The following is a 16,242-nucleotide window of genomic DNA, read 5'->3' on the forward strand; positions in this document are numbered from 1 at the left end:
GCCACCCGTCAGGCCGGTTTCCGCCCCGCACACTCCACAGAGTTGGTGGTGTTATCGGTCCTTGACAACTTGAGAGAGGGCATGGACACCAACCTCCCCCAGGCCCTGGTCCTCCTCGACCTCTCCGCTGCCTTTGACACGGTTGATCATTCCATCTTACTCTCCCGTGTCAGGGCGGCCGGGGTTGGAGGCTCAGCCTTGGTCTGGCTGTCCTCCTTCCTCAGGGACGGCACCCAAGCAGTGCGCCTGGGTGATTTCTCGGCGGATTCACGGAAGGTACAATGCGGGGTCCCTCAGGGCTCCTCTCTTTCCCCACTCCTCTTTAATCTGTACATTGCCCCCCTTATTTTTGCCCTTTAGCAAATGGAGGTCTCTGTTAATAATTATGCGGATGACCTCCAGCTTATTTTTTCGTTGACATCATCCCCTGAGTCTATGGCCAACTTCCAATCTATCATGATCTTCATCCATTGACTGGATGAACCACAACCACCTGAAACTAAACCCTGACAAAACCGAGCTGGTTTTGACAGGTGGTTGCTCCAGTCCCTGGACCCCCCTTTTTTGCCCCCCCCTCCCTAGGTCCCCCTCCTTCTCCATCTTCCTCTGTAAAAACCCTTGGGATCAAGCTCAATAATCAACTCACCCTACATTCCCAGGATAGCTCAGTGGTGTCCTCTTCTTTTCTTTCGCTTCGCACAATCCGTAGGGTCTCCCGCTTCTTTTCTTTCTCTACCCTCAAACTTATTGTCCTAGCTATGGTTATTTCTCGCCTAGACTACGGCAACGCCCTTTACTGTGGCCTGCCCGCATACAGTATGCAGCGACTTCAGCTGGTCCAAAACCAGGCTGCCCCCCTAGTCTATAACCTGGCCAAATTCCATCACGTCACCCCGCTCCTCAAGTCTTTGCACTGGCTCCCCATCCGTGAACGATCCCAGTTCAAGATGGGATGTATCCCTTTTCAGGCTCGGGTCGGATCCGCCCCTGCCTTTATCTCCTCTGAAATAAAAACCTATGCCCCCGCCAGGGAACTGCGCTCATCCTCCCAACATCTACTGACAGTTCCCCGCTTCAGACGCGAAAAATGGGGAGGCTCGAAATTCTCCACACTCTCCCCTACCTTCTGGAACACTTTACCGACTCACCTTAGATCTTCCACCCAGTACTTTTACTTCCGCAAGGCGCTAAAAACCTTTCTCTTTCTTCAAGCTTTTCCACGATAAACCACTCTTTCCTCCCTGACTTTCCTGATCTCTGAGGTTTAGCATACCATAGCGCCATGAAACCGCCAGGTGTACGCTGCGCTTTACAAATATTTTAAACTCAAACTCAAACTCAAAGACTGAATCCAGGAGTTTAGGCATAAGGCAGTCGAACAATTCCTGATGCCTCTTGTTAAACCATTTGCACCGGCCTCTACAGCTACTCGGGCATGCTGGGTGAAATGGGTAATGCCACAAGCTGCAGAGGTGAATAGGCGTTTAGTTCACTCAGTCCGCCACGTTAGTGACAGCAGGTGAGCTTCTCAAGGACAGTTTTAACTAGTTCTATTTGAAGCCCATCCCTTCAATTACACAAGGTAGTTAAGCTTTGAACCAGCACGATCCTATCCTCCTGTTCTGTAATAGATGCAAAATGTTCAAGCTCAGGAGTCTGAAATTGTTCATTCTGCCAAGGACAAGGAGGCAAGGAACATTCACACACAGTAATTTATATCACCAGGTAATCGATTAACGGGCTTAGAATGTATTGCTGTTGAGTTATATGGTATTGCTGCATATAGTTTACATTTTAGCTGTGTTTTCATTCAATCAATCAGTCAATCAGGGAATTGTAAGCACACTACTCACCCGTGGGGGTCTCAAGGCGCTGGGGAAGTTGGGGGGGTCAGCAGTTCAGTTCAGCCAAAGAGCCAGGTCTTGAGAGTCTTCCTGATGGTGTTCAGGTAAGGGTTGTGTCTGATGTCGATCGGGAGCTTGTTAAAAGTCTTGGCAATGATGTAGGAGAAGGATCTTCCCCCTGCTTTATCTCTGCAGATGCGTGGGGTTTCAGCGAGGACGAGATTAGCTAATTGGAGGTTTCTGTTGGGTACGTGGAGTGTCATTCTGTAGTTGAGGTATTGGGGTCCGGTGTTGTGTAGGCATTTGTCGGCGTGGCATGGGTGAGAATCTTGAAGGTGACTCTCCTCACAACGGGGAGCCAGTGGAGCTTCTGTAGGTGTTGGCTGATGAGCTTGGGTCGAGGGATGCCGAGGACGAGTCTGAGGGTGGTGTTCTGTATCGCCTGGAGTTTGCAGAATAGAGACTTGTTTATGCCGGCATGGAGGGCGTTTCCGTAGTCCAGCCTGCTGGTGATGAATGCGTGGGTGACTGTCTTCCTTGACTTGGGGGGGATCCATTTGAAAGTCTTAAGGAGGATGCAGAGAGGATCTCACAGATCAAAAGTGGTAGCCCAGACGATACTATTCCAGCGAGGATAATGCCTGCTCTAGCTGACCAACTCCGCCCCATGATTGGAGATTTGGTAAACCTCTCGCTAAGCACAGGCAATGTCCCTAGAGAATGGAAACGAGCCATTGTTAGACCAATCAGGAAAAACACTGCGACTCCGTGGACTGAATTGGCCAATCTGAGGCCCATCTCCTTACTACCTTTCCTAGGGAAACTGACTGAGAAGCATGTCAACCACCATCTCTCCAGCTACATCGAACTTGCTGGAGCTCTGGACTACTCTCAGTCAGGTTTCAGACCGAAACATAGCACTGAATCCACCCTTCTGTCAGTCACTGATGACTTGCACATGTACCAGGACAAGGGCATCTCAGTAATCTTGGTTCTTTTAGATCTGTCTGCAGCGTTCGACACCGTGTCACATTCCATCTTGACTGAGCGGTTGTCGAACGCTGGCATTAAGAACAAAGCCCTTGCCTGGCTAAGGAGTTTTCTATCCGATCGCACCCAGACTGTCACCATGGGTGCATATCGTTCAGCGGAGATGGAGATATCAAAAGGGGTGCCCCAGGGTTCGTGTCTAAGCCCGACCCTCTTCAACATTTATGTGGCACCCCTGGCAAGAGTGATGCGTAGGTACGGGTTTATTCCAGTATCCTACGCTGATGACACCCAGCTCCTCTTCCCCTTCAAAACCCTCTCCGCTGAAGTAAGAAACTCCTTCTCATTAGGCATGAAAGCAGTGGCGCACTGGATGTCCTCAAACTGCCTTCAGTGCAACGTCAGCAAGACGGAAGTCATGCTGTTTGGAGAAGCCAGGATGCTATGGGCCCCGGATTGGTGGCCACAGGACTTGGGAGCAGCCCCAGAACCCAAGCAGATAGTGAAAAACCTGGGGGTCCGTCTGGACCAAGAACTATCACTAAAACAGCATGCCAACTTCATTTCGGGTTCTTGTTTCCATACCATCAGCCTGCTGCGTAAAGTCTTTCCTTTACTGCCAGATTCCTTTAGGAGGACGCTAGTACAGGCACTCGTGCTAAGTCGGATCGATTACTGTAATGGCCTGCTGCTTTCTGCCAATGAAGGCGTGTTGGCTAAGCTCCAGGTCATTCAAAACACAGCGGCCCGCTTGGTTCTGAATGCTCCGCCAAGAACTCCATCTAAACCCCTTCTTGAGCAATTACATTGGCTCTCGATCCGGCAAAGAACAAAATTTAAAATAGCCTGCCTGATACACAAATGTCTCCATGGACAAGGGCCTGCATATATGGAAAACAAATTTATTCCCTACATTCCATCTCGAACACTAAGATCAAGCAACAATCTGCTCCTAGTGGTGCCCCGCGCTAAGAAAGCGAGGCATGGGAATAAAGCGTTGTCAATTGCAGGACCTACATTATGGAACAAACTCCCTCTGTCCCTAAGACAGTGTACTGAGCACTTAAAATTCAGAAGGCAATTGAAAACTGTCCTATTTAAAAATGAGATCTAGCATCTGCTCCAATCTACATCTTCTGTTTAGTCGGCACCATAAGCGCAGAGATACTCCATCTGGAGTTGATTCGAGCGCTATAAAAACCAGCAAATAAAATAAGAGGGTGTTGAAGCAGTTGGAGGCGGCAGCGTTGACCTGTTGGTTAATGGAGAGGGAGAAGTCGATTACGATGCCGAGGTTTCTGGCATGGTCTGTGGGGGTCGGTAGGCTGCCGAGGGCGGTGGGCCACCAGGTGTTATCCCATGCTGATGGAGTGGTTCAGAGGACAGGGAATTCTGTCTTTTCAGTGTTGAGCTTTAGGCAGCTGTTTGTCATCCAGGCTGTGATGTCCTGCATCCCTTCTTCGAAGTTGAGTCTGGTGGTGGCGGGGTCCTTGATGAGGGAAAGGATGAGCTGGGTGTCATCGGCGTAGGATACAATGCTGAGGCCATGTTGTCAGGTGATGGCGGCGAAGAGGGCCATGTAGATGTTGAAGAAGGTTGGGCTGAGTGATGACCCCTGTGGGTTCAGCGCAGTTGATTTTCATGGGTTCAGAGAGGAATGGGGCAGTCTGATCCTTTGGCTTCTGCCGGTGAGGAATGACCGAATCCAGTCGAGGGCGTTTCCTTGGATGCCGGCATCGTGTGTGGGATAGGAGACGGTGTTGAATGCTGCTGATAGTTCAAGTAGAATCATTGAATACGTACCTTGTCTTTGTTCTTTTGAAAAGGTGAAAATATTTGAAGAAGATTATAATATTGGTTTGTTTTGTATGAAACTACATGAAGCAATACGTTTTTGGCAACAAATAAGAAGTAAAAGAGGATAATATGGTGGTTAGTCGGATTTTTATTGATGTCAAAGGGACTGATTGGTGGATTTTGGCCACATGTTTGTCATGGCACTTGGACTCATGGTTAATGTAGTTTGTTTACTTTGGTACTGAGCAGGTGTTCAACTAAAGGCAAGAGAAAATTAAACATAACCCTCCCCTCCCCTGTCTTTTATGGAATTGGATTTTATTTTTGAGTTTCTTTTAACATTTCTGACATTCAGGCTCTGTTTGGGTGGGTGTCGGCTGTTTTCTATAACACAAGAAGGCCTGCAGTAATACTGCTAACTAGACATGAAAAGAGAAAGGACGAGAAAGAGAGTGGGGAGAGATAAACGAGAGGGACAGATGAAGTGAGAGTGTGTGAGGAAGAGAGAGATAAAGAGTATGAGAGGGAGTGAGGAAGAGAGGGATAAGACCGTAAAGGAGAGGAAGGAAGAACAAAGATTTAGTCCAAGAGGGAAAGTGAGAGGGAGAGCGAAAAAGAGAAATTTAAAGAGGGATGATAACCAGTGGAAGAGAGTGAGACAGAGAGAACAGAGGGGAGAAGAAAGAGAGAGGGGGAAAGAAACATATAAAGAAGGGGTAACGAGAGTGAGAGGACGGGAAGGGGAAGAGAGAGAGAGAGAAGAGGGCGAGGAAGAGAGAGAAGGACATATGAGTGACGCACTATGTAAGGATTGCTGAGTCTGTAGCGCTTGAAGCACTGCTGTAACTGAGTGAACTAAGCGCTAGAGAGGACATGCAAAAGCTGGACGTGGAGCGATAGGGGAGGCGCTAACAGTACAGTGGCCCTATTCATGAGCTGGAATGGGTGCACTGTAGTGACACTTCCCCTAAGTGTGACAGTGGTGTGCAGGGAAGCACATTGCGCAAGACGTGAAGGGGTGGGAAGGTCGCGGGAGGGAGGGGGAACATAAAACCCCAGCCCAGCCTGTGCGCGTGGTGGCCAAAGGACTGCATTGATCGAGGCCAGCCGCTGCAGCCTGAAGTCCTAAAGCACTTCTGAAACCAAGGGAAAGTTAACCCCAGCAGAGCCGAGAGAGAGGTCTGCCCGCTGCTGAGGATGGATGTGCTCCTGTGCGCTGCCCTGCTGGCGTCCTGCCTGACCTCGAGTCAAGGTGAGTGAACACACGCTTTGGTCATTTTGGTAAAAGTTATTCAGCGAGTCCAAAACACTATAGAAAGGGGGTGGGCTCTGGTTTTTGAGCCAAATAACTTGAATCCGTTTGGGAATTGTGCAACTCCAGGGTCCTAAACTAACCGTGAGGCAGGAGGATACTGGAACAGAAATGTATACACAACTCATCTAGTTCGCTTGTCTCTTATCGCTTAGTCACTCAATAGCAGGGTAGCTCAGTGAACAATGCACTCAATGTAGAGATCCATCTGTAATCTGAAGGGAACAGTGTTCGGTTTTCAGGTTCCCATTCTTCTGTGCCTAGAGGCTAAATTGTATCAAAACCCAGGAGTGCTGGGGCCCTGATCGCCCTCTTGTCAGGCATTGCCTCCTTCAGAAACCTGCTTTCTTGATAGGGGGGCAAAACATGTTTGCACCAAGCACTAGCTTAAATTACCTCCAAGAACCTAAAAATGTTTTGGGGTGCAGCCCCTGGCTTCTGTTCTCAGACTCGAGCAGCAACCATAAAAATCTCCTTATTTAAGCAAAATCCTGTGACACCTTTTCCGTATACTTTTCAGGGAGCGCGTGTAACATGTACATGTCAGCTGTAAAATATACTGTCCCAGCTACTCCCTGACGCGCCCTGCTCTACGTCACGTTCTCGCATCCTGTTTATGGAAACCACCTCCGTTTCGAGATGCTGCTGCTTCAACAAACATGTTCTCTTTGAACTCTGTTGGTGCCGCTTGGCGCTACAATAAATCCTAAAAAAATTAGGATGAATAGTTTGGTAGATAAAGCGCCTTGGTATAATCAGCTTCTAGAAATCACAGAATGTTGTAGTGTGTTAATTATTCCAATGGCTATTTGAATGTGACGAGAAACGTAAACCTATTCCGAATGTTTGCCTGGCCGTTCAGTTCATGATGTGTAAGGGGAGATGTAAACATCTTCTAACGAGGCTCTACTGGTAGAGACAGCCAGGAGTGCCCAGGATTCTGGACCGTAATGGACAGCGGGAGTTCGAAAAAGAGAACTGAACTCCGGAATTCACCTGTGGGTTTGGTTTTTAGGGAGGAGCTTTGGTCTTTAGATCTAGGACATGTGGAGGTGGGACCGACTTTCCATCTTCGCGATACTTTGTGATCCAGTGATGTGCCTCAGCCCCAATGACATCAAACACTGGGAGGTCTAAGAAAAACATTGGATTTCTACATAAAGAGGTGCTTATAACTGGATATTACAAGGTAACATTGCATAGAGCTGAGAAATGACGTGGCTTCACGGTGAGTCACCTCACCGTTGGACAGCGCAGGGGCAGCCTTAGGCATGTGCAAGCTGTGCACCTGCACAGGGCCACCACGCCAATATGTATCCTTAATGTAAATATGTATCTATCCTCTGAGGATAGATACATATTTGCCTGGTGGCCTCTGGCAGGGATTTGGTGGCCTCCGGCTCTGTTCCACTTCCAAACACCCTGACCCCCCCGCCCCCCCCCTCTTCACTGGCCTCCGCGCTCCACCATTTCTGTGGTGCCCCAAATTTTCCATATATCCTCCTATTGGTGTCGCCAGTGGGTTTCCCGGTGTCTCCCATTATCTGTCCCTCTCAGTGTTCATGTCTTCCCATAGTTTCCCTGTGCCTCCATGAATCTGTGTCTCTGGATGTGAGTGTTTCCCCTGCAGGGGAGGACACGCTATTACCTCATTCTGGCAACCGCTGGATTGGTGGCTGCGTTAAAACCTCTGGTATTGGCACCTGCTCAGTTGATGTTTAAGACCATACATGTTCACTTTCCTTCTCATAGCCTTCTAGACAATGACACCCTCACTGCTGCTTCCCCTGCCTCTTTGTCACCTTTCAAACAAATTCTGGACCCTCAGAGGTAGGACGCACCTCAACTTCACATGTCAGGCTGCCTGAAGCTGTTGAGTCCATCCCCAGAGTTTTCCCGTATCTTGTCTGCCTTCAACAATGATGCTGTCTCCACCTCCTGCCAGGAAGCTGCACCAGTGAGGACAGAACTGGGGTTGGCTGGGTACAGACACTCTCTACCTTCAGAGAACAAATGATTTTTGTGTATAAAAAGAGGGGCCCAGACCCCAGACTTTTAAATCACTTCTGGGGAATCAAGAGGAAACCTTTGCCAAGGAGAAGAGCCGGAGAAGCTGAGGAGGAATACTGCCCCTGTGATGTTTGCTGCCTGGGGTTGGCCTGCAATGGCTGCTTGCTGCAAAGTTTGAAGCAAGGAAAGGTTTAAATGTCAGTGAAGATTGGGCGCACTGCTAAGGATCAAACGCGCATGAGTGTGCAAAATAGCAACCATAAGTTAGTGGTGCAACTGGGTGAATGGAAAACCTATGAAACCACTCAGTAGTCTAACCAGCAAGCTGGTGAGACCCAACTATAAAAACAGAAACCCTATGCACACACACTAGAAAGTACAAGTAGATGTCATATCATTGGATAAGTACAAAGTCACACAAGGTAAGGTGGCAGAGAGACGAAGAAGTCTTTTGTAGGCTGAAATCTTCAATTCTCTATTTTCATCACAGAGAAACAGCAGCCAGCCGACACATGTTTCATCGCTCACGCGAATCTTCAGGGCTCGGACGCTACTGAATACGCAAAGGAGGTCGCTCTGCCGGTGATACTTCCGACCCGGTGGGGCCCTTGACCAATGTAAATAATAACAAAACTGTGAGGAAGGTCACCTCCGACTTTGTTGCATCGGACAGGATTGATGAAAAGTATTCAACGTGGTGAAGGTCGGGATGCCAAATATAGAAAAAGTGAACCCACTATCCAATGTCGCGAGCCGTTTTTATTCAATTTCGTATTTGAAATGGGAAAGTCTCCAATGGTAGTATGGAAGACGAGACGACTTGAAAGGATTAGACGCGAAGTGCGCGGCGGCATCCAAACTTCCTGGGTCACAGTGTTCCTGTATCCGCAAAGGAATGGAGAAAAAGGACTTTGCTGTTTTGCTTTGTCACCTGCTTGAAGAAATATCTCCAAGGGCTTGAAACTGAGATTGCCTCCTGTTCTGAAGTCTCAGGAACACAAATACTTCACCCCTTCTGTCTCCCTGCATCCGGAACTGCTGTTTCTGCTGCTACAGAAGGAAATTGCAACACCGCCACTGGTGAGCGACGCCACAACTTGCAGGGAAGCCGTGAGCGCTGCTCTGACTTGCGACGTAGGCCCAACACCCGCTGCCATGCTGCATCGACTCCGAAGCTGACTTCATCATCGCGGAGCCGTTCCTCGATGTTGGTGAACCCCGAATCCATCGACATTGCGGCATCCTATGGAACAGTGGTTTCGGCACCATCGTGACATCACCTCCCCCATGCGGTAAGGATCTCCTGTCTTGCCTCCCCTACGCTGCAGTAAGGAACAGAGGCTGCACCTGCTCAGGGGTTGTAAGGACCCAACGCCAAGCAGAGCCTACGAAGCCGCACCTCCCCGATGAGTGAACTGCCTTTGTTTGTCATCAATTCCAAGGTACTTTTATTTGTGGGTCTGCTTGACTCCGAGTCCAACGCCATGCACCTCGCTGTCAGCACTGTACTTTGGAATTTCCACCAGTCAAGATGTCGTTATGACTCCACGTGAAGTTATTTGTTGCTACAAGCTTTATGTTTGTGAATAACCTATTTTTGAGGATATCTTGATTCCTGTACTGTGAAATGTTGTCATTTGGTCTTGTTTTGGTTTAGATAAAGATTATTTATGTTTCTAAACTGGTGTGGTGTCCATTTGTAGTGTTCTCACTGTATTACTGTATGTGTCCACAAATGCTTTACACACTTCCTCTGAGATAAACCTGTCTGCTCGTGCCAAGCTACCAATGGGGTGTTCAGGGATTATGTTAGGAGTGTATCCCCCTTACTTTGACTAGAAGCAAGGCCCCCTATTTGGACAAAGGTGGCTACCTCTGCCAACTTGAGACCCTCATTTCTAACACTCCTTATGTGCAAGAAGAGGATAATGATGAAGATCAAGAAGTGTATGAAAGGCCCATTAGTGCTTCGAGTGAGCATCACAGTAAAAAATGCAATGTTGTGGTAGAGAGACATAAATGTTACTCTAGGCATCTATTACCAGGCGAAAATATAGAGCAGTATGTTGAAAAATTATTGAGCGTAAATGAACCTACTTTATACAAAGGTATTGCTATTGCTAAAAAAAATGAAAGATGCATCTTCGTACTTATCAGTTTTTAAGTTGGAAAACAAACCTTCTTCATCTCAGGTAGATTGTTGTGATGTTGTTTCATTGTTTGGTTGTCATCTGACAACCAAACAGGTAGAAGCAAAACACAGTGTTTCAGATGTGGGAGTTTCAAACATGTATCCACACATGAGAACTGCCCAGCTGTGAAGGCGAAATGTTATTGTTGTACACATTTTGGACATTTCATCAAGGTGTGCAAGGCCAGTACGAATAAAAGGAGGATGGATAAAAAGAGAAATACAAGTAATATCGTCCAAATGAGGGACGAAGGTTCGTCGTTTGATGATTAGTATTAGTTGTGTGTGAACCTGATGAACATGGTGGAGAATCGCAAAGCATAATGATGCAGTACTAGGTATGGAATATTAATGATGCCTACAATCCACCTAAGTGTTAATGAACAATAACAGGTGTGAGTGTGGGTATGTGGGCAGATTCCTGCTCAACGTATACTATTATTGACAAAAGTACATATGAGCTTTTACTTGGAGTGCAATTGAAGCAAACTAGAGTAACTCACTAGGTTATTGTGAAACAAAACTACCTATTCTAGGGTGTTTTCAGTCCATACTAAATTTTAAAGTTTAAGAAGTCACAGGCTGTGTGTATGTTGTGGAAAAAAGTAGATTGCTCCTAGGTTGGAAAGAGCAAAGAAAATTGGGGATTAGATTGGATCTTAATAGAAGTGAACAGGTAATGACAATCAATGATTCAGACATAGAGAAGTGGAGAAGGGCATTCCCGGACATTTTTCAAGATAGTTTGGGAAACTGAAAGGTTTTCCTCTTCGTATCATTCTAAAGAAGGTTCTGTGCCGAAAATTAATAAAGTAAGGGGAGTTCCTTTAGCAATGAAGGAGGTGTTGACTGTGGAATTGAGCAGATTTTGTGTTGAAGGGGTCATTGAACCTATAGAAGCATTGGAGTGGTTGAGTGCTATCATGCTGGCATGAAAATCTAATGGAAAGATTCAGATGTGTGTCGCTTTACACGATCTGAATGATTGTACATGGGTAGGCCGACATCCTGTACCTAGTATTAAAATTATGTTGAGCACACTGGAAAAGGGCAAATGTTTTACTACACTAGAACTATCTGAGGGGTATCTTCAAATTTAGACATTAGCGAATGCTGTTTGGTTTGGCACCTCCCTCAGCGTTTTTTCTACAGGTCATGCATAAGGTCTTAGCAGGCATAAACAGCGTTGTGGCTTTCCAAGATGATATATTAGTGTATGGAAGAGATCGTCAAGATCATGGTTGTATACTGACACAAGTTCAGGCATTCAGTCACTAACTGTGGAAGAGTAGGAGGGAGTGTTACCCAGGTCTGGGACCTTAGCCCTGCTCCAATTGCCCCCTAATCCCAGGGCGGCACCCCAACACACGCCCTACCACCACCCGAGCCACTGGGGCCCCGAGGTACCTCGGAGCTGCCGACGGCGCAGAGGCGGAACAGAGATCTTCGCCTTTGCTGCCGAGAAGCTGCGAGACACTCAGGGTCCCCTAAAAGTGCAGTGGGGGAGCTGCGAAGCCCGGAGGAGCTGTGATCTGTGCCTGGGAACTGCGTCATCCTCGGCTTGTCAATCTTCGGATGGCTGTGGAGTTGCTGGCGGTGCTCTTCGGAACGTCTGAGGGATCGCGCAGACGGCTTGGTGCTGCGCTGTATGGGGTGGGCTCCGGTTCACGACGCCTATTGAGGTGAACTGTGTGGACGCCATTACATTTGCAATGTTTTGTTTTGTTTTTCTCTTGGCCCCAGGAACCTTGATTGGGGTGCGCCGTCGTACCGGGTGGACTCCGGTACACGCCCAACAATTGGCATACCTGGTGCCATTATCCTGTCTTTTCCTTGGCCCTGGGAGTGGAGATCGGTGGGGGGAAGGGGGGCCCTGATCTACATGTTATGGTCGACATCGAGGGTAGATCCTTGGGGGATTTGGGGGATTTTAACTGAGATTGATTTTGCTCCATATTTCGATCAAGAGTGGTGCCCCACCCCCATCTGACCACTAGATATATTGGCAGGGTTTCCTCCAAGCTACTGAATAGGCGCAGGGGGCATTCTTGCGCTCAGGTAGTATTCGCTGGACTGTGAACCCCAGATACTTTGAGAACCCAATGAGGTGTTTTTTTACCTTACGTCCAGGTAACAGGCGCGTCCCCCCTGTGAGACCTGTGCAGTGATGCAGTTCCAATTTCTCTCTCCATTGGCAGGCCCGTCCACGCCCGTAAGGAGCCCGGTAGTGGCTGGGCTGGGGACGCCCTTAGCTGCCGCCTTGGACTGCCACGCTGCTTTTGTCCACTTACCGCCCTGTTTCTGAGACCAGGGCCGGTCCTAGAACTTTTGGGGCCCCGGGCGAAAGGGAAGATGTGAGGCCCCTCTAATTTGCATGTAAGATCAGAAGAAGTGACCACAGAAAGTGACATTGCGGGACTATGGATCTTATTTGGCATCACGGAAGAGACCTAACGTGGATATCAGTAACAATGACAAAAAGATAAATATACAAATGAAATACGTCCATATATTTTCAAACTGTATTAAATGGATTACATTTGTCACATTGGATGGAAAAGCTAGTTCCAGGTCTTAGAAAGATGGATGTTTTTTCACTCAATGTTAACTGATCGTTTCCAGATGAGTGCTTGTTAGAAATTCCAGTTCTGTCTCATAAAGGGGGAGATCCTGTTGAGGTAATGAGGGGCGGGATCATTCAAAATATAAAATTACACAAAAGCAAACCTCGCACATTTCAAAAGTCTCCCTTACCATTTTGTGTCATTATGCTGCCACCTTAGGATGACATTAATAGGAAGTAATTTCTTTTAACGTAAATCTTCTCACCAGTATACCACACGCACATGCTAAGAGTCGTAGGACAATCTTTTTTGTGTGTGGGCTCTTTACTTGCCAGAATTATGTTGAGTGCAAAAACACAACACATATAATACAAAATTACAAGACACCATTGCGAACAAATTAAGATTGAACATAAATAAAAAAAGCCCTAGAACAACCGAGACCACTGCTAAATCATACATTGACTTGAAGGTATGCTGCAGATGTAAGTTTTTTTTTTTAAATCAACGTTTTTGATTTGGTGTTAGAAATGCAAGTGGCCGGCTTTAGCGCTGGTGGAGCCCTATGCAACAATGTTTGTTAGTGCCCCTAATTACTTCCTCTGCCACGGATTCCCTCACTCCCACCCTTTAACAGTGCCCCTCGAGTCTCCATAACCACATTCTCACTGAGATGCATTTAATTTGATTTACAGCGCTACTGATACCAGTGAAGGATGTCAGAGAAATGTATATCACACACATTATACAGAGACAATCTCTCATAAATGTCTAAATCACTGTATAGGAAATGTTACATAAGACAAAGGACTACAAGGTGTAGGAGTCATCAGACAATCATGTTACTAGGCATTATAGTTTATTAGTGATTGGTCTGGATAAACACAAACTCTGAATTTAGAACGTAATACCATGGTTGGAGGTTCTCTTTAATAGCCAGAATTGAATTATATCCCAATGAACCCCTTTTGCAACATTAAGATAACCAAAGACTGGGGAAAAAACATAATCCTCCAATTTATACCTTGAAGTTTGCATGCAGTACTTAGATGACAGTTAATAGCTCACTGTTCAATGTTAGGATTTTGACTTATTAACTGACATATTTACAATATGTGCACTTTGGGATCTGCATGATACATGTTCTTTGCAGCATAACCTCTTCCACGCTGATGACGAGCTGGGCTCGTCATGGCGTAGCCTCCTCTCACGCTGATGACGAGCCCAGCTCGTCACGTAAAGTGCGTTTTCGCAAATCCCAGCGTGCGAGCGGAATTCCGCTAGCGCGCATGGTGTTAATCCTCTGCTCTACCTTTCCACGAGTCAAAACTTCCACTAGACTAAACTTCGATCTCTCTCAAGGAGGAACATTAATCACTGGAGTGATCATGACATTTTTATTGTTGCCGAAAATTGCTGGAGGCCAGGAAGGAGGCAGCAAGTGCTTTTAAAATATACTTGCAAAGATTACGCCCCCACCTGAAGTGAGCGCTCACTGCGATGTCACCGGTCCCACCGCCCCAGAGCCTCCCTGCTCAAGGGTCCTGTGACCTCAATGACTGGGTCACTGACCATCTAGGGCATGGGAACTCATAAACTTTCTCTGGGGGGGGGGGGGGGCAGGGGGGCAAATTTACAGTGTGGTTTTTGGCCGAGGGCCGCACCGGTGGGGGCTGGGTCAGAGGGGGAAAGCAAAAAAAAATTGTGACCATGAGGTTTCACACAGGTCCCTGCAGCAGATGCCTTTGTCCACTGAGCCACCAGACCAGCATACCCACATCTCTTTCTCTCTCTCCTTCTGTCTCCCTCCCTCTATCTCCCTCCCTCCCTGTCTCTCTCCCTCTGTCTTTCTCCCTCCTTATCTCTCTCCTTCCCTCTGTCTCTCTCCCTCTGTCTTTCTCCCTCCTTATCTCTCTCCTTCCCTCTGTCTCTCTCCCTCTGTCTCTCTCCCTGTCTCTCTCCGTCTGTCTCTCTCCGTCTGTCTCCCTCCGTCTGTCTCCCTCCGTCTGTCTCCCTCCGTCTGTCACCCTGCCTCTGTCACCCTGCCTCTGTCACCCTGCCTCTGCCCCATCTCATAAAAACAAAAGTAGCGCTTCACTGGCAAACTCTTTAAAGTGGCGCTAATGTGCTTTGGGTTTGAATAAAATCAATGTTGCCACTTTTCTCGATCCACACTGCCTTGCTTTAGGTATTTTTCAATGTTAACCTTTATTTCTGTCCGTCCCGAGGGAGCACATTTAAAGTGAAAAATGTCAGAAAAAGACAACCTTTCCAGCAAGCATGTTTTTTTTGGTGGGGGGACAAAGAAAGGAAAGAGGGAGTAATGGCTACAGGGCACAAGGAGGGGGGCCCCACACCTGGATCTTGCTCTAGTGCCTAGAGGCCCAGGGAAAGGGGGCCCCCCTGTCCTGGGCCTCCAAGCAGTAAAGAGGCATTTCGTAAAACACTAACGTGACAGTTCTACATCCATTTCAAATGCACATTCCAATAAAAAAAATAGGTGATACAAAAGTAAACACGAGCCAGTTGATCTGGCTTCTCCCTCCTCCCCTCACCCACCTCTCCTTACCTGTGTCTGGCTGGTTCTGCTAACAAAGGGGGCCTTCTGTCACCTAGCAACAAAATGCAGAAAGGCAATGGCCGGTACTTAGCAGAGGTGTTGCCTCCCCCTGACACTGTGAGCACACATAATTGCTCGCCCAGTTGCGGTGCAGTCCCTTCTTTGTTTATCCCTCCCCCCCCACCCCTGTGCACCCAGGAATGCCATCACACCCTGACAGCAAGGTCAAGACACCTCGCATTTGTAATTTGATTGCGTGGGGCAGGGGGCCCTGGAGGTTAACTGGGAAAGCGTGGCCTTTCACGGTGAAGCAGGGGGCCCCCTGAGCGCGAGGCCCTGGGCGGCTGCCCACACTGCCCATGCCTAGCGCCGGCCCTGTCTGAGACCCCGTGCTGGGAGGAACTTGCCGCCATCCATCCTGCTCACCCACTGCTATCTTGTGCGCAACTGCGGGAACTTAATGCTGGCACGCACTCCGGAGCGGCATATACATCCAGCCATCGTTCTAGAGGCCTCAAGCCAGACTAGTAACCAATTACCACAGGAAACAGTGATTATCTGGAGTGATGGGGACTCTAGTTTGCCGGCACAATTCAATCATAATATACCAACAATGACAGCCGGCGGGGTAGCCACCCGGATGAACTGGCATGTGTTGTACCTATTACCCCTGGGCCGACATTTGTGACTACATCTGCAGCATGATTTTTTCTGTCGGTTCTCTGTCCATGATGGACGAGGGTTTTTGGTTAAAAGTAGGTGGTCTCATTACATCCTCCATACAGCCTATTCTTGCTAGGCTTCTGTCAATTAAGGACAGACTAGCGAAATATGAACAACTGACCACAACCAATCTTGACTGCATTTAGAAGAATCTGTCAAAGAGTGTCCAAGATAAGGAACTGTTGATAAATGGTCCTAGGAGCATTCCTGACACTAACTTGATCTCCAACGTGTCAGTTTCCGATCCAATG

At 47.8% G+C, this 16,242-nt stretch overlaps 1 protein-coding gene across 2 annotated transcripts in view; it reads left to right on the top strand.

The window, feature by feature from the left end:
- Positions 1 to 5,708: 5,708 nt before the first annotated feature.
- LOC147718438 (V-set and immunoglobulin domain-containing protein 4-like) overlaps positions 5,709 to 16,242 on the top strand; it is a 156,447-nt gene continuing 145,913 nt past the window's right edge. For both annotated transcript variants that reach the window (XM_086918352.1, XM_086918353.1), the window contains exon 1: positions 5,709 to 5,883. In XM_086918352.1, the coding sequence (XP_086774478.1) occupies positions 5,829 to 5,883 (55 nt within the window). In that variant the 5' untranslated portion in view covers positions 5,709 to 5,828. The remainder of the gene's footprint in view (positions 5,884 to 16,242) is intronic.

This window comes from Lissotriton vulgaris, chromosome 4_1 (assembly GCF_964263255.1).
Source record: "Lissotriton vulgaris chromosome 4_1, aLisVul1.2, whole genome shotgun sequence".
NCBI lineage: Eukaryota > Metazoa > Chordata > Amphibia > Caudata > Salamandridae > Lissotriton > Lissotriton vulgaris.